The following is a 19,171-nucleotide window of genomic DNA, read 5'->3' on the forward strand; positions in this document are numbered from 1 at the left end:
ACACACTATAAGAATTATGTGTATAAGGCATGAAACTAACTTAGCTATTATACGCGTGTATATATAATTCTTATACATTAGGCATTATACACAAGATGCTAAATTAAAAACTATATTCTATATATGTCCTAAATAATGTGCTTAACCCATCATCCCGCCCATCATCCATGTACATGTTATAGCTAAGGATGGGTGGGACACTAATTATACGCATACATAAGATGTTTGTCAAGTCTATATACTATGAACCATATAAGTTTATGTTTATAAGGTTAAAAACATAATTATTATCATAGTTTAAAATTGTATGTTTTCTCATCTTAGTAATGGGGGTAGCACTAGAAGCATCAAATAAAAAGATGAAAAAAGTGTCCATCCAATAGGGATCAATCCAAAAAAATTACACCAAAGTATAGTGAATCAATCATTAGAAGTATGTTGAACACCTTAAGACTAGAAAAACATAAAAGAACACTAGTAGTTAAGTAGACTACTCATATTATATTTGATGAATTTGATAATTCTGAAGGGTCTAGGGAAGAAAAAGAAGAGGTTGTAGAAGTCACACAAGGATTAGAATTAATTAATTTTGAGGAAAGGGTAGAACCAGAAAATATTTTGCCTAGAGAATGGAGATTTTCTTTGAGCCATCCTAAAGAACTGACCTTAGGAGACCCATTTGAAGGTGTCAGAACTAGGCATGGACTTAAAAAAGAAGTAAACAACTCTACCTTCATTTTAATTACTGAACTCGCCAGTATAAATCTAGCCCTATCTTATAAATTATCGATCCTAGCCATGGAAGAATAGTTAAATTAATTTATATGGAATAAAGTTTGGGAGCTAGTAGAAAGACCTAAGAACCAAAGTTTGGTTGGAACTAAGTGGGTTTTCAAAAATAAAATGATTGATTCTAGTGTAGTGGTGAGGAATAAGGTAAGATTGGTGGCTAAATGGTATAATCAAATAGAATTGATTGACATTAAAGAGACCTTTGCCCCTATAGCAAGATTAGAAGCCTTTAGGGTGCTACCAGACTTTGCTTGTTTCAAGGGATTCAAACTATACCAAATGGAAGTTAAGAGTGCATTTTTCAATGAGGTAATAAAAGAAGATGTGTATGTTGAACAACTCCCTGGCTTTGAAATTCATAATTTCCTAATCATGTGTTTAAATAAAAAAGGCATTATATGGACTAAAACAAACACTCAAGGCATAGTATGAAAGGCTAAAAACATTCCTATTAGAAAGAACCTTTGTTAAGGACAACGTAGACACCAACCTATTTCTAAAAAAGTTAGGAGATAAACTACAAATTATTTAAATTTATGTTGATGATATTTTGTTTGGATCTTCTGAAGAGACCTTTTTAAAACTTTGAAGAGAGAATTCAAATTTAATTTATAATTCTTGTACATAGCACTTTGGTAGTGTATAAATTTGTTAAATATTAACCCATAGTATGTAAAATTTTATCATATACAAACTTGTAGATTTATTGGGTAGGGCTTGTACATGCTCATATACAAACTATGTTTTTCCATAAGATGTGCTCTTATGTATAAACTTTGTATGAGCAATACTAGTTTGTACCAATGTGTATAATTTAAAATCTATATATATGTACAACAACTGCTATGAACAATTAGAATCCATATTATGAGAAATAATTCTTATAAATATCTCACCATGTACATAGCATGTATAATAAGTTCATAGCAGTGGTTGTATTATATTTTCTCATAAACTTATATTGAGCAAGTCAAATTCCTTACAAGTTTATACTCAACTTATTTTGGGTAGACTTAGCTTCAGATTCTTTAGAAACATAAGTTGAGGAGGAAGTCCCCAACCTATGTTTGATGGTCGATAAGCTTGAACAGTCAGATCAAGAAGAGGTATGTGATATAACATATGAAGAGTTATTTTATGCTTTGAGAAAATTCATATTGCCTATAGAAAACTCAAAAATATGCATGCAAGGTTGAATATAGATTTTCTAGAATTATAAATATTAAAAAGCTCAAAGAGTTATTTTATGTTTCTGAGAAAATTCATATTGCCTATAGAAAACTCAAAGAGTTATTTTATGTTTCTGAGAAAATTCATATTACCTATAGAAAACTCAAAAAGATGCATGCTAGGTTGAATATAGTTTTTCTAGAATTATATATTTATAATTCTATATTTTCTAGAATTATAAATATATATTTATAAGAATTAATTTAGGTAATTTTAAATCATAGTTTGTACATTTATACACTATGAGCTTTGAAACTTATTACTACTGATTTAAATATAGCTTTCTCTAGCTTCTCAGTGCTGCTTTGTATACAAATCTATGTACAATAGCCACTGCTATGTACATTAGATTTCTAATCACCATTTATGTACAAGCATATATCATTATTATAAAATGTGTATGACACAGTATATATGAATTTATAAAGACTATGTACAAACCATTTATGAAAACAATCAATGGATAGATTGATAAAAAGAACAGAGATGATAAAATTATACATTCTATGTACAATAGCTATGCTTACAAATCAGGATGGTTTTGACCCTTGAAACAAATTCACCTTTGAAGCCTTTTGAAATAGATTTTGAAATAACATCCTTTGGTTTGTGACTCACAAGTGTAATACATTGGTAGATTTAACTTCATGGAGAACATTGAACTAAAAAGATTCAACTTCCATATCTACTACAGCAACATTATTACTCTTCATACTTGTCTTTTTAAAAAATGCATTCTTACCACGAACAGAAACATTCCTAGCCTCCACTCATCTTTCAAAAAATTTCTTCCCATATTTTACCTTTAACCAAGGTCCTTAAGCATCTTTATCCACAACCTTCTCCCATTTTAGATGCTATTGAATATTAATTCATGATTTAAAATATTATTGTTCATGTTAGAACACTTATTCTTCTTGTTCCCAATTCAACCATAACTAAAAAATATATTAGAAACATTCTCATACTCCATGTTTTGGAAAAAATCTTCCATGTAACCCATTCACCCATCCACCCATTTCCTAGTAGATAGTTGCCTTTGAAGGTTTAAACTCGAGCAAACTCTTAACATCTCAAACTAAACATTTGAGCAGCTAATAGAAGAGGAGAACCAATTCCTTATGAAGTGCAAATTATATTAGATTCATCCTAAAATTGTAAAGGTATATGAGGTAATCTAATCCACTCGGGAGCAAATAAGCCTTTTATGGACATAATAGAAAAATCAAGAGGCCGTTTATCAAACTAAATTATATGTTCCCTTACAAACCATGGACCTTCACTAATCACTACATCGCATATGACCCAATCCAGTCCTTACACTATTAGATGAAAATTACTTAATTGATCCCATTGCCATCTTAACTCATTACTTATGGTTTGAAAGGAATATTATTCAAAAAAACTTTATGCAAACGAGAATTATTAAATTTTTACAAATTGAAAATCTCCACATCAATATTAAATTTGATTGCATTTCCATCCTCTGACATTATAACATGAATAACTTTATTAATTACCTTATGATGAATTGGTCTTTTCAAAACTTTAGGTTGAATAGCAGGCAGTGCATCCTTCACATAATTTCCCATCTTCAGATTACTTTCAACGATTACAACTAAATAAACTAACTTACATTTTAAATTTTGGACATTCTCTCAACTATTATCATTATCAAAATCTAATATAGGATTTATTTCACCATTAATCTGATCAACAATCAGATATTTTGCTAAAGATGTCGATCTTTCTACCTGAACTGTACTTAGGTGTCCATCATTTTTAGGTAATAGATCCTCCATTCAAATTTCATCTTCCATTATCATCTTACTTCTACCAACATAATTAATCTCCTTATTAATGTGAGATACATCTAAAATATAATATTCTCTTAAAACTAAAGAGTTTACATGCCTCCCTTTAACACCTACAATTAGGGATTTAAAAGGAATCTTATCACTAAGAAAACTTAATTCTAGCATAACTGAAGAAAAATAAGAAGCTATTGATGATCACCATATTTTGATGTCGTTAGATCCACTCCATCTATCACCCCCTATATATGCAGAGCCCATAAAAAGCTTGCAAAAAATTCAAAATATGAAACATTCACACCTCATTGGAAGGAAGAAGAAGTGAGATTCTTCAGGGTCAGAAAAGTTATAAAGGGTCATTCTCCACCAGAAGGATGAAGTGTTTCTCCACCAGACTGAGCTCTAAAGGACCATGAGTAAGTGCAGTATCCAAAGAGGAGGACCTTCATGTATTAGAAATAGGTTATTTGATCAAATCTTTATACGTTTATTTTGCTTATTCTTACTTCCATGTACTTTCCTTCTAGCATTTACTTTTAAACACTTTGGTTATTTGGTTGATCTTTGGGAAAGTTACAATTCAAAATTTTCTAAATGAAATCTTGGTTGAAAGATAAAAATAAAAAATGTCAAATATTTTCAAAATGTTTTAAAATATTAAAAATATTTTTACTTTTATTTAGTTTAAATGTTTTTCTTAAAGCTTCTGCATGTGCTTTTCATTTGATTTTTTAAAAAAAAATTTGTTTGAACTATTGCTAAGCGATTGCTTATAGAATTATGTAATAACTATTATGTACTGTGTAGATATTGTTGGACTATACAACTATAGACAGTGTGTATATTACTTGTATTATACATAAGTTCAACTTGTACATAGTTAAATAAGTGTACATACTGTCTATAGTTTATGTACATTTTGGCTCTAACATAAGTAGTACTATATATATAGCTAAGTTAACATTAGCAAGTATAAACATATTCAAAAATACTAGATTTAATTTATAAGTGTACTAGTTAGCCATGTAGGTTGTGCAAAAACTATGTTAAGTAGCAATATATTACATGTTAATGTTATGGTTGTATCTTATACAAGCGTGTAATATCATAAGTTAACTTAGTTGTACACTTATTTAAATAGATAATATATGAGTTGATATTATTACTGTATATATATAGAGTACAAGTACATGTAATAATATAATTTATATTTTATTGATGAAGGGCTATAGCTTATGCGTTCATGTTTATGTACTAAAGTTCTATGTACATGAAATTGTCATGTATACATCATAAGGAGTGTGTAATCTATATAACACTATGTACACTTTATAGTCTAATACATTCATGTACATAAAATTAATGTTGTGATAACATATATATTCCACATGTCAAACCAAGCTCTATTATATCTATGTTTAGCCATATATAGTACCTCAAGGCTTATAACAAGTCTAATACACTAGTTTTCGTATATTAAACTACGTATATAGCTCTATATACTTTGTATAAACTATATAATGTGTATACATACTATGTACAAGCATTGTACACAAGTAATACTATCTAAATGCTTATACCATATGTATATATTAAGTCATATTAATTCCTCATTCTTCCATGGCTCATCTTACACATAAGTTGTCTATAAACATAGTTCGTATATATAATTAGCTTTGTTCAAACCAGTGCTTTGTATAATCATTCATTTTATTCATAATGTGGTTTTATTTTACACTTGTGTACATAATGAGAAATCACTGATTGCGTAAGTTCTTATAGCGTTTACAATGTTTATCTAGTAGCATAAAAAGAGTTCTTTAAAAACCTACTACACTAACATCATACTTGTACATAACATGAATGGTGATACTATCAAGCATTAATCTAAAATAAAATGAATGTTTCTAGTGTGTATTATACACACTATGTTATGAACTTGTACAATAAACTTGTTCAAGCATTATAGACACTATGTACATGCTTGTATTATACACACTATGTACAAGTATTATACATGTTATATACAATGCTTGTATAAACTTTTATTAGGTCAAAGTTTATTTACAAGTATTAGGTTGTATAAACTATACATTTGACTGCAAAGTGTAAAGGCCGGGTAATCTTTAGAAACTTTTTTAACTCTAATTAAAATGTATAATAACTTAAAAATTATTTATAAACTCTTATTAGCGTTATACACATTATGTACACTACATATAATGCTAAGTTATGATAAATAATAACATGCATATCATTATTTATAACTTAGCATGAAATGTACTAAACTTGATTGAAATAGAGTTAAAAAGTTATTCTAATAGAAGTCTATATTCTTGATTGAAATATATTATGATACTGTATTACAACGTATTCTACGTAAAAGTACAACAAAGTTTAACATTTTCATAATTATATCAGGCTTAAAACTATAACTAAAACATAGTTTTTCAAGTTGAATTTAAGTACACTTAACAAATTGTAGCATACACACTAACTATGTATCAAATTGTATATATGTTTTATTCAATTGCATTCAAGATAAATCCCAAAAACTTTTATAGTTTGTACTTAAATAAACTGTCTATATACATAAATTAATACACAAATGTACTGTATCATAGTCCAACTTATGTATCAAGCCTTATGTTATATATGTAACATATACACGTTTATTTGTAACTTATACATATACAAACTCATATTTTAGTACAACCTTATAATTTATCTATCTTGTATTTTGTATTTTATGGATCTTTAGTGCATTCGAGATAAGATAAGTTATGCATAACAAATTCTAAGTCACTCTGGTGTGTAACTGCCATGGGAGTGTATACACTTAAACTTAAGCTTCTAAGTTTCGTGTAAACTTTATGTGTTATCTATTTTGGTATTAAATAATACATGCTATGTAATGGTCCAAATATTAAGCAATATTTATACAGTACAATACAAACCAAAGCAAAAGATAAGTACAATGCTAGAACACAGTGTGTAGACATTATCCATTGCTCATGCTTGTACAAGATGTTTCAAAATCTATGTATAATTTTTTGATGTACTTTCTTATTATACTTATCCATTGCTCATACATTAATTTCTAAAGAATCTCACCATGGTTTCTACAGTTTTACATTATAAGCCCTAGCTTATAATTCAAAGTTTAATCAGTACAATTTGCCTTAATATTCTAGTCTATGTATAATTTTCTCATAGTGTGTATAATGCTTGTACAACTGTACCATGATTGCATTAATTTGTAAAAGCATTCATAAATAAATTAAATTTGTTAAATCTTTTAAGAGCCCTTTGCTCCTGTAGCTAGGTTGGAAGTTTAGATAATGGTTTCTTTGCTACTCTTGGACCTTAAAAATAAACTTGTTGAACAATCTCTCTATGCTATTGCACACATTTAAAGTAGGCTCGATAGTATGAAATAGATAATTGGGGAGAGAACTCAGCACACTATTAGTCAAAAAAAGTCTTTTGTCGAACGATAAAAATTAAAATCCCATGAAGAAAGTTTTCTCTAAATATTGGAAAAAAATATCTTTAAAAAGATGAGTTCTTTTCTTTCCTTGAAATAAGTGTGTGCTCAGATATTTGGTAGGGAGATTCTTATGTTAAAAACCAAATTTATTTTGGATATCATTGATTCTGTGTTAGAATATCGCTTTCAAAGTAATTTTTTTTATTCTTATTAATCATTAAACTATGTTCTTTTTAAAATGACAAAGAATTTTGAAGAGTACTCTAAATCTTTTTAGAACAATGGGAAACTATTATAAAATTATTAGGAAAATTAAGATAAAAAATAGAGAATCCACACAAAGTATGATATTGAAACTTAGTATGATTTTTAAATAAATCAACTAAAATGTTATAAAGTTATTCCAAAGTAATAATAAAGAGCATAGGATAAACTGGATCTCCTTGTCTAATACATAAAAAGGATTTAAAGAAACCATGATTCCTACTATTAATGATAATAAAAATTAGAAGTTCTCAATACTATTCTTAATAAGAAAAATAAAGTCTTAGTTAAAGTTAAAAGAAGCTAAAATATGCTAAAGAGAATTCCAATTGAGATTACCATAGGTTTTAGTAAACTCAATTTTGAAGATAATGTTACCTCCGTCTAGTTTATCATCAATGTCTTGAATAATTTCTTGAGAAGAAGCACATTATCAAATATAGCCATTACCTTAACAAAACTAGTTTGGTCAAGAGATTTTATGGAGAAATTTAGATAACCCCCCCATAAAAAATTTGAAACTAACTTGTGCAGAAAGAACACAAGCTTGTAGGCTTAAAGTCACCCGAATAGTTAATCGCCACCTTGTTATGAACCAATTTAATAGTAGAGAAAGAGAAAAAAATTAAGAATGGTATTACCATTAAAAATATATGTTATAGAAGCCACTAAATAAACATCAATGATTTCCCAAGATTTAAAAAAAAAACATAGTAGTGAAACCATCACGACCAACCATAGTTTCAAAGTTAAAATATTTAATGGTATTACATATCTCCAAATTAGAAGTAAAACTAGCGAGAAAAGTATCTTCCTCATTGATTAACGTACGAATGAAAGAAGGATTTAAAATATGATGTGATTTGAAAGACTTGTTAAAAAATCTTTGAAAATAGTCAACACTAGAAAGAACAATTGAATCAACAATTTCACAAGTGGTCTCATTAGGATCAGTAATTTTATGAATATGATTGGTAACCCTTTTTTGATTTGCAATGACATGGAAAATTTAGTATTTTTTTTTCCCATCTAAAAGAAGTTCAAAAGCTGATTTTTCCCCAATAAAACACTTATTTTTCTTGAAGTTGAAACAACACCACTTTAGAATTATTGAGGCAATTCAAATTGTTAGCAAAAGGATCCTCCATATAAATATTATCTAACAAAGAAGCATTTTTTTAACCTCAATAATGCTACAGAGAATGCTTTTAAAAACATAATTATTCCACCAATTTAATTTTTTCTTATGTCTATTAAGCTTAAAACAAATTCTAATCATCCCACCAATATGTTCATCAGGAACCAAAGGAGCTTGCTAATTGGAAGAATCTGTATTATCAAAGGACTCATTTAAAAGAAACATAATTTGAAATCTAAAAATAGGATGAATAAAAACCTTATGAAGGTTAATACTAATAACATGAGGAGAGTGATAAGGGAAAGTTTTTCTCAAGTGTTGAATGTGAGTAAAAGGATAATCATCATTCTACTTGTTATTTAGATGGATATATTCAAGCCTTTGCCACAAAGTGGATCTATTCCAAGTAAAAACACTCACTAAAAAAACCAATAAAATGCTAATCACATCCTAGAATCAAGTTGTAAAAATCATCCATAGAGGGAGTTAGGATGTCTACTTCCAACCCCCTTTTGAGACATTTGAAATGGTTCTAAAATTACCACCAACAAACCTATGTAAATTAGTATTGAAAACAAAATCACACAAATGCTTTTGAAGGATTTCTTTATCAAAATGAGAAGAAGAGGCATAGATAAAAGACCCAAAACATTTGAATTAATGAAAAATAATATGAGTATGAACAGCCCGAGGAAGATCTTCAAGAATGTAAATCCTCACCGGGTAATTAAAAAATATCCAAATTTTAGTTGAGAAAATTGCAAAACACATATTAGATTAAAAATTTTTACTTGATGAAGATGGCATAGAAGATGCAATAAGCAGCTCAAGTAAAAAAATAACAATAATATTATGAACTCTACATACATTCCTAGCATGATCTCAAGAAATAGACACCCCCCCCCCGCCTAATAAGTGCATTAGCCATAAACACTAATCTGTGAAGTTTGAGCTCTCATGGTACAAAGAGCGAGTTTCTAGTACTTTTATTTTTCTTTTTACCCACATTTTTATACACTTTATTGTAAATAGGATTAAGATTCTTATTACTAGATAAATACATAATATTACTATTCTTAACAATAAGATCTTTAGGTTACAAAGAAGTTGACACTTAACTAGGTAAATGATCAAACGCCCCTTCCTCATAAGCATCAATCTGCATAGGAAAACCACCATCCAAAGTAGTAGGACCATAGGAGTGAGCGGGTGTAGGGAGAGAGAACGTCAACTAAATCTAGAAGTTTTTTCAAATTTCTTCATTGAGATTTTTTAGCCGAGCCCTTCTATGGTGGTAGAGGGTAGCCAGTCATCCTCTAATGACTGGAATACCTCAACCCCATCATCTATCATGCGTTCGATTCCTTTGGATACAAAAGACAGATTTACAAATCAGGATTTTGTGATCAAGCAATGACCTTTGATCATCAATGAACGTCGTCTACCTCCGATACATAATGTGGTTTTTGTGTTGGGTAAGGGGAAAGAGTCAATGAAATTTCTGGAAAGGAAGAAGAGTTTGATGTCTCTTTCTTCACAATCAAAGAATCTTTTGTCTGGTGCGGAGAATGATCCATAGGCTTCACCATCAACTTGCTTCAAACTGAAGGAAAATAGATTTTCAAATGTATCTCGTGCTGTGAAAAAATAGGAGGTTTTGAAGTCAGATTTGAAAATGTCGAAGACTGATGAAGTTTTCAATTTGTAGTTGAAACACAATTGGTGAGTGATAAGAATGTCTTAGCAAATCCAAGTAATGGCCTTGGTGGTTTGGTATATGAATAGTCTAATAGCTAGCACATAAAAGTGCCCCCTATTAATCCAAATAAGGTAGAAGATGTGGATTCGGATCTTGTTAAACTTAATATGGAGAAGGTTTTTGAAAATATTAATTTAATGCCAAAATCTTTGGTGGTGAAAGTATTTGGGAGAGAAATTCCATTCTCTCTTTATAGCATTGAGTTAAGGCATCAATGGAGTAGATTTGGGAGATTTCATATCACTTCATTGGGCCTTGACTAGATTTTGTGTTAATTTCATTATTCACAAATTATGGAAAAAGTGCTTAATGGAGGTCATTGGCATGTGGGAGGACACATAATAGGAATGGATAAATGGTCACCTCAATTTTCTCCAACATCATTGAAAGGATTATCCTCACCAATCTGGATTTGATTGCGACATTTGCCTTTACATTGTTGGGATTAGACTAATGTTACCAAGATTGTCTCAACGATCAGATTTCCATTGTTATTAGATGGAAAAATGTTTAAATGGGTTAGACGTGAATTTCCTAGAGCCTGTGTTTGAATTAATGTAGACTCTAAATTATCTCAAGGTGTTTGGATTGAAGGTTTAGGCAGGAAAATTTTTCAAAGAGTTGAATATGAAAAAGTATCTTCTTTTTGTTTCAATTGTGGTAAAATAGGTCACAAAATTGAAAGTTGCATGGATGTTCTCAATGATGTGGGAAACAAGACTCAAAACGAAGTTGAGCGAATTAAATCAAAAGCTCCTGTTACAAGTCTTGATAAGAGTTTGATGGACAAAAAGGATATTACAGATTCACAAATGAGTTATGGCCCTTCGATACATGTGAAGTTTAAGAAATTTAAAAGAATGAAAAATAATCGGAATCAGAAATATGACTTTCAACCCATGATTAAGAACCTAGAAAACATGATGGCATCTGTGGATGTTCCTTCAGGATTAAGTTTAACTTGTTGTCTCAAGTCTTTGCTAAAGAATTGTCTAGATTGGATGCTGAGGAGCCAGTTAAGCAATCCAAGATCACAAGATAGTTATAGATTTTGAAGTCTCAGTATTGGAAGCAGAAATTCCTGAGTTAGGTTTGTCCAAAGATAAAGGTTTTGTTGATGAAATTCCATATTAATTAGAAGAAGGAGAGATTGATCAAAATGCTGAAAATTGTGTTGTGGGGTAAAGGTTTGAATGTAAATACTAATCAACAAGAGGAGCTTCATGGATACAAGGTTATTAAATTATCATTACTAGATGGAAGCAAGGAAAAAATTTGTAATGCTGGAACAGATTACAGAGAAGAGGTTGTTGAAAGCATAGTGAGAGATTCTTCAAATTTAGAAAATGGATAATTTGATTTGGCTTCTAATTTGGCTTGTAAGTAGAATATGAAAGATAAAGAAGTTTTGATTGAAGCAGAGATTGATCTGGTTGGTGAAGGAGGTTCGAGCAGCTTTGTAAGTTCTCAATATCCTTAAAATCTAAAATAGGTTGTGATTTCTCCTTTGTCCAAAATTGGTAATGCGAATAGTGGAGAAGCCTTGTTTGAGGATGGAAAATTCCAACTCCCTTCGAAATTGGTTTGCTAGAAGAAAAAGTTTAACAAAGATTCAAATTTGTTTGGTCCTACTAAAGGGAGCATTTTTTTTTTTTTGAAGAGATGCAATTGCATTAAGAGAAAGAAAGAAAACCCTTATACAAACTATAAAGAAAATAAAACTAAGGTTTCCTTGATCCAAGGAAAGGAGCTTTATTGAAGAGCATATTTGTTAAAATAAAAATATGATAATTGAAATGAGACCCACTATTTCCTATTTTAAAACCCTTGGGGTGGAGGGGATACCAAATATTAAACAACCTAAAAGCTTTATTAGCATCCCAGAATTCCTAACCGGTTAAAAATTAAGAACTAGTACTGATCCCATAAACAATTTGAAAAATTTTATAGAACAAATATAAAGCATAAACCATACTAAACAAATAAACTAGAAAGTAAATACAATGATCATCAGACATCCGAGTAACACCAAAGAGAACTTCCAATAGGCATCTCAAAAATAAAATAATTCCATCCAATAACTCTGTTGGATAATATATCTCACTTGCTGAAATAAATATATCCCACTTCCAAATGCCAAGGATGTGGCTCATAGCAAGAAATCTGAAATAGTTTTTGAGCAGAATCTCCATCATCAGGTATCTCAAATAGACTTCCATCCTATTGCTATCAATGGAAGAACAATCAAGCATATCAATGATCTAAAGGGGAAGAGCCCTCCTTAAAATTCTTCAGCCTGAAATCTGTGTTCCTTCATGTAGCTATATCTTCCAATGGACCCAATGATTGAAGTTCATTAAATAGCTTATGTTTAGAATTTGAAGAATAACCATCCTTATTAATAGCAATTTTATCCTTCATAATCATAGCTTTTTTAAAATTTAAATTTACCTCAGATGATGGAGTAACAATTTTTTGTATAATAGCAGAAACCAGACCACATAATCCTCCAAATTTGTTGAGAGATTCTTCAATTCCATCATTTTTCTTGGCATTAGCTATTGGAGTAACAGCTTCTGGTTCAACAATAGGAATATCTTCTATAAAACTTCCAATATCTATGAAAGTTTTATCTGAAACAACAATTGAGTCAGAAGAAGTAAATGCAGCATCCTCTTTTCCTTCTAGATTTTGTGCCATATTGAACACATCTTTTGAAATCTGAATAGATTCTAGAATTTGGATAGATTGAGTAGCAATCAAACCATCATAATTAACCCAACAATTCTCATTATCTAATGCAGACAAACCATTCTGAACATTATCAAGAATTTTGACAGATTTAGAATCCCCATGTAAACTTTTATTAAAGGGAGCCTTAGAGGTAAGAAATTGGTCATTCTTGGTGATTGTATTGGAGCCAATTCATTAGTTATCTCAGGAAATGATTGGTGAAATTGGATTTCAAGACTGGTTTGTGGATTGGTTGAAGGTGGAGGAGCTTGGAAAGGACAGAACTTGTGGAGGCCTCAAGATCACATTTTATTTCTTGGTGGATTACTCTTGCTTACTTTTTTTTTTTTTAGTATTCTTATTTTTTATAGATGTATTTTAAGCATAGGTTGGTATTTGAAAAAAGGAACTAGATTAATGGAATTTAAGAATCATTCTAACACTTATTTTTTATTTAATTGGGAATTCTGGGATACTAATCAACCATTTTGGTTATTTTTGTCGAGTCTAGTGAATAGGTTTTTAGACCTAAGTTAATGTCCCATGGCTACCAAGTGGGGGGTGAATTGGTAGTTAAAATTTTTTCTCTCTTTTGATAATTTTAACCGAAATTAAACTTTAATGATATTTTTTATAGAAAAGATTTTCAACCACAAATTTTAAAATAAAAAATGCAGAAAATAAAAAGCAATAGAGTAAACGACACAAGTTTTATAGTGGTTCGGTCTAAACCAGTCCTACATCCACTCCCTAAAGGCACCCTCTGAGTATTGCACTAATACCAATAGTGTCTCTCCTTTTGCACCCACAGCAAGGCGGAGAAGCCTTTACAAACACTCTTTTTATCACTACCCGATGCGGCAGAGAACTGTCATCCTTTTACACAATCTCCAGTGTTGGCAGAGAACCTTCGTCCTTTTACACAATCCCCAGTGTTGGCAGAGAACCATCCGTCTTTTCACACTCTCCTAGTGTGGGCAGAGAACCCTTCGTCTTTTCACACTCTCCTTGTGCGGGCAGAGAACCCTTCATCTTTTCACACTCTCCTAGTGTGGGCAGAGAACCCTTCATCTTTTTACACTCTCCTAGTGTGGGCAGAGAACCCTTCGGCTGTTCTCACTCTCCTAGTTTCGGTAGAGAACCAGATCTCCTTGACAGATCTTCTCACAAGAAATATAGAAAGAAGGAAGAAAAGAGTGAAGTAATCCCAAATCACAAGTAGAGATTCTTACCTTTAAACACCAAGTGAAGCCATCAAGCTCCAGTGATAGGAATCCTCCTTTGAATGCTCTCTCATACTCTCTCCTTGACTTTTCTTTCAATAGGCACGAAGATCAAATGGCAAAAAGATTGGGTGGCAGTCTAATTTGAACTATATATACAAAAGACAAGAAAAATTGCCCAAAAATTGCAAGTTTTTCAATTCTGTACGCAGTGGATCGTCATGTACGATCGTGGATCGTCCTGGACGATTTTACTTAAAGTGCCGGAAACGAACCTAATGTATATTGGTACGAATTATGTTCGTACACGCTGATTGACCCGTATGAACTATGTTCGACCGGTACGAAATAATTATTTCATAGGTCGGTTTCCAAAAATTCTACAGGACATAACCAATTGACGTAAGTCAGTTCAGTTCATCCTGGGATGAACATGTTTCATCCTGGGACGATTGTAAACAGAGAGTTTCATCTAGGGACGAAAATATATTTCATCCTGTACGATCTCATCCAAAGAGTTTCATCCAGGTACAAAAATTAATTTCATCTTGTACGATCTCATATAGAGAGTTTCATCCTAGTACAAACCTTATTTTTTATCTGGACGAACATTGCGAGTGAGAATCCCGAGAGTTTCATCCCGGGATGAATATTAAATTCATCCTAGACGATTAGGACTTAGAAAATTTTCTCCCCGCCTGTTCGATCCATTGCTCTTCTGAGGGTTAATTGACATGATCATCCCGTACGAACAAAGTTTGTCCCGTACGATCAGTTCATAAAAATTGTCCCCCAAGAGTGTGTGTTGTGATTTTTCACTCAATTACAATCACTCCCTTTCATTTCAAAAACTTGTAATTTACAAAAGAATAATTTGAAGTCTTCATCATTTGGAGTTGATTTTCCTGAAATGTTAGTACACACTAAATCAAAAATAAAACTTCCAAAAAGTGTTAGGAGATATATAAAAACAATAATATTTGAAATCATTAAAATAATACAAGTTGCAGGATTATAAAACATGCAAATAACAACTCTATCTACAATCTCCCCCTTTTTGATGATGGCAAAACAATTATTATTTGTAGGGTTTCAAATTTTAAGAATCTCTTAAACTCCCCCTGAATTGTTGAACTCATGAAAATAAGGAGGCATTTTTTAAAAAAATTTATTTTTCAAAAATTTTATACAACTAAAAATAACATAAAAGACAAAATAAAGAAAACAGTCAAATACAAAAAAAAACGAAAAATAAAACACTATGAAAATCAAACAGTGCGCAAACATACGCAAACAACAAACAATTTCTCCCCCTTTTTGACAACATCAAAAGGTGAAGAAAAAAAGAATGTTAGAAATATAAGCAGAAATATGAAATTCATTTGAAATTTTAATCTTGAAAGTGATTGAAATAAGGTATGCAAATAAAATTGAAAAATATTAGAAAAACATAAAATTTCATATAATTTAAGAAGTTATATAACTAAGAAAATAAGAAGAGTTTTTCAAGGGCATGTGTCAATTTAGACATGAAGATAAAGAGAATCATTGCACTAAGGATGAATAAAAAATTTTATATTTCAAATTTCAATATAAATTATAAATGAACATTAGATCAATTTGAATTAAGAGATTAAAAGAGTCTGGAAAGAAGTAATTACCACATGTGGCGCTTTGCGCATCTTTTTAAATTTTTTATACCAGCACATTTTTATGCATCTTTTTAATTTGGGATTATTTTCTGCCTCTTTTTGTCATTGCAAATTTTTTGCACACTTCTTTTGATTTTTGTACATTTGTACAATTTTCAAGAGTATTTGAATTTTTTTCAAAATCAATAATCTAAAATTTTAAATTTTTCTAAGTGCATAAATACTAATTGAAAAGAGAAATACAAAATAAGAAAACATCTAAATTGCAATAATAATACCAAGATAATGTAGTCTAAATAAGAGACATGGAGTTGAAAATTCTAAGATTATCAAGTTATAAGCATGTCTTAAATTTTGAAAAATCATATTTTCTAATGAAATTAATTTAAATTTATAAGTTAAATAAACCACTATTAAGATTAAAATAAAATGAATGTTATAAAGTGTAACACACATTTCTAGAACATTTATAACTAAACATTGAAACTTATATTGATATCGGATAAAAACTATTACAATTTAAACACTTTGATATCAATATTAATACAACTAAAACATGGAAAGATAACACACAAAAGGAAATCACTAATAGAAGAACAATACAGAAGTATAGAACAGACATAGATCAAATACTGAACAAACCCTGAACAAATCACTCAGATGGACCTTGATCTGGAGGAGAAGGTGGTGCTGCACCAAAAAAGCTGAAGTAACTACTTATCGTGAACATGTTGGTATTAATGGCATTTATTTGTTCACGCATATATCCTATATCCTGATTGTGCTGAAAATCTTGCTGCTGCAGATGAGTTTCAATTTGATCAAATCTTTGATCAAAATGAGCCTCTAAATTTTCTAATCCTTGAACCAAATCCTCATAATTTGGTCCAGCAGCATGTGAAGGTCCGGCTTCTTCTTCTGTTTTAATTAGAACTACATGAGTTTTGCTGGGCTCATCCTTATTGAAGATTGCTCTGAAGGATGCATCGTTGTAGTAGAGCGGTTCTTCAAAGTCTTATTCAGGATGACTTAAATCATACTTCTTCTTCAGAATATAAGCAATCAGATGTCCTAAGGCTATGTTCTTCTTCCTTTTATGATCAACATGACCAATTTCAGATAGACTATAAATGTTGTCAATTAAGAGTTGAGCCTCATCTATAGGTTATCTAGTCATAATCAAGTAGGTAACTGTAGAAAGAAGAGGAGTGATGTTGATTATATCACCAGCTTTAGGGATAATGGAAGTTCTTAGAACATGCTGGATGATACGGGCTTCACACAATAAAGATGAAACTTTAGGTTGATGATCCTTAACTCTTATTCCTCTAATCACCCTATTGGCTTCAGTCCAGTCAAAACTTGATTTAGTCAAAGTGTGTGCTCTTAAGCCTTAAGTCCTTAAGTTTAGAAAAATACCAAAGTCATCTTTGGTGATTTCAACTTTCTTTTTGAAAACAAAAGAACAGATAACAGAGTGGTCGGAGTTGAATGACATGTTTGCCAGAAAATAGTGGAAGGTTTCTTTATTGTAGAAGTGAACTAAAGTGAGGATCAAATTAAATTGAGTATGGGCAAACAAGTGCATTACCTTGAAGGTTAATTGATCTTGTAGGAGAACTCTAGATGGAGTGATTTTTGTAGAGACAAACCTAGGAAAAGATTCTTCATTAGCTCTAGACACGAAGTTTTCGGATGTATTCCTAGGAGGACCCTTAGCCAAAGTCCTTTGGCGCTTGCAAGAACTTGCCATTGAAGGATTTGAAAAGATGAAAGCTTTGAAAGAGATGTGTGAGAGTGACTGTTCAGTAAAAATTGCCGTTAATTTAATAAATAACGACTATTCGTACCAGAAGAAATTTTGTTCATCTCATACGAATTAGATTCGTCCCCGTACGAAAATATTTCGTATAGACGAACAAGTGAGTTAAAAAATAACGGCTTTTCATAATCATATAATTTACGAAGCGTCCTTTCATACAGACTTTTGACCAAACAATCGTACAGACGAACACGTGTTCGTACAAACAATTAAAAAATTAACTCGTTTTGATGGCAGTTGAAAACCGTCCCCTGCTATGAACCGACATCTGTTCGTCTGGACGAACCAAAGGTTCGTACAGACGAAGTTCATAATAAAAACTGTCTTATCCATTCAACTGCTGCATTCAATCGTCCTGTCGTTTGAGAAAAAAATATTTCGTCCCGGATGAAAGTGAGGATCGTACAGACGAACTATATTAAAAACTGCTCTTAAGACGGTTTGAAATCACGCAGATTGACATTTTATACACATCGTCCTGTACAAAAAAATTTTCGTCCCTGACGATTAACACAAAATTTTTGAATTTTTATATTTTTATCAAAGAAAACCAAAAGAACACACAAAACACAATAAACAACGACAAATGTACAGACTCTAAATAAAAATCACTCAAAAACAAACAAAAATCACAAAAACAAAATCATAAAAACATAAACAACGAAAACAAAACATCAATGTTGCAAAAATATTTTTATTTAAGCAATTAAATCAATTACACCAAGCCTTGTTCTAAATGTACAGAAAGTATCAAAGGCTAAAGGTTTTGAAAAAATGTCTGCAAGTTGGTTTTCAGTTGAAACATGGGTAAGTTCAGTTTCTCCCTTGGATACATGATCCCTTATGAAATGATGCCTTATGTCAATGTGTTTGGTTCTTGAATGTTGAATAGGATTTTTGGAAATGTAAATAGCACTAGTATTATCACAATAAATTGGAATAGTTCCTATAGTTAATCCTAAATCAATCAACTATTGTTTTAACCAAAGTACTTGTGCCACACAACTTTTTAATGCAATGTATTCTGCTTCTGCAGTAGATTGGGCCACTGAATTTTGTTTTCTACTAGACCATGAAACTAATGAATTTCTAATGAATTGACATGTTCCAGAAGTGCTTTTCCTATTAACCCTATAGCCTGCAAAGTCAGAATCTGAATAACCAATAATTTCAAATGAAGAGCTAAACTTAGGATACCAAATTCCTAAGTTCTGAGTTCCTAGTAAATATCTTAAAATTCTTTTCACTACTGTC

At 30.8% G+C, this 19,171-nt stretch overlaps 1 protein-coding gene across 1 annotated transcript in view; it reads right to left on the reverse strand.

The window, feature by feature from the left end:
* Positions 1-12,587: 12,587 nt before the first annotated feature.
* The window catches only part of LOC110101395, a 16,009-nt gene continuing 9,425 nt past the window's right edge, over positions 12,588-19,171 (reverse strand). The window contains exons 4-5 of the mRNA XM_020829275.2: positions 12,939-13,301; positions 12,588-12,707 (exon numbers count right to left, since the gene is read on the reverse strand). Coding sequence (XP_020684934.2) covers positions 12,588-12,707; positions 12,939-13,301 — 483 coding nt within the window. The remainder of the gene's footprint in view (positions 12,708-12,938; positions 13,302-19,171) is intronic.

Source organism: Dendrobium catenatum, unplaced genomic scaffold (genome assembly GCF_001605985.2).
Source record: "Dendrobium catenatum unplaced genomic scaffold, ASM160598v2 fragScaff_scaffold_716, whole genome shotgun sequence".
Taxonomy (NCBI): Eukaryota; Viridiplantae; Streptophyta; class Magnoliopsida; order Asparagales; family Orchidaceae; genus Dendrobium; species Dendrobium catenatum.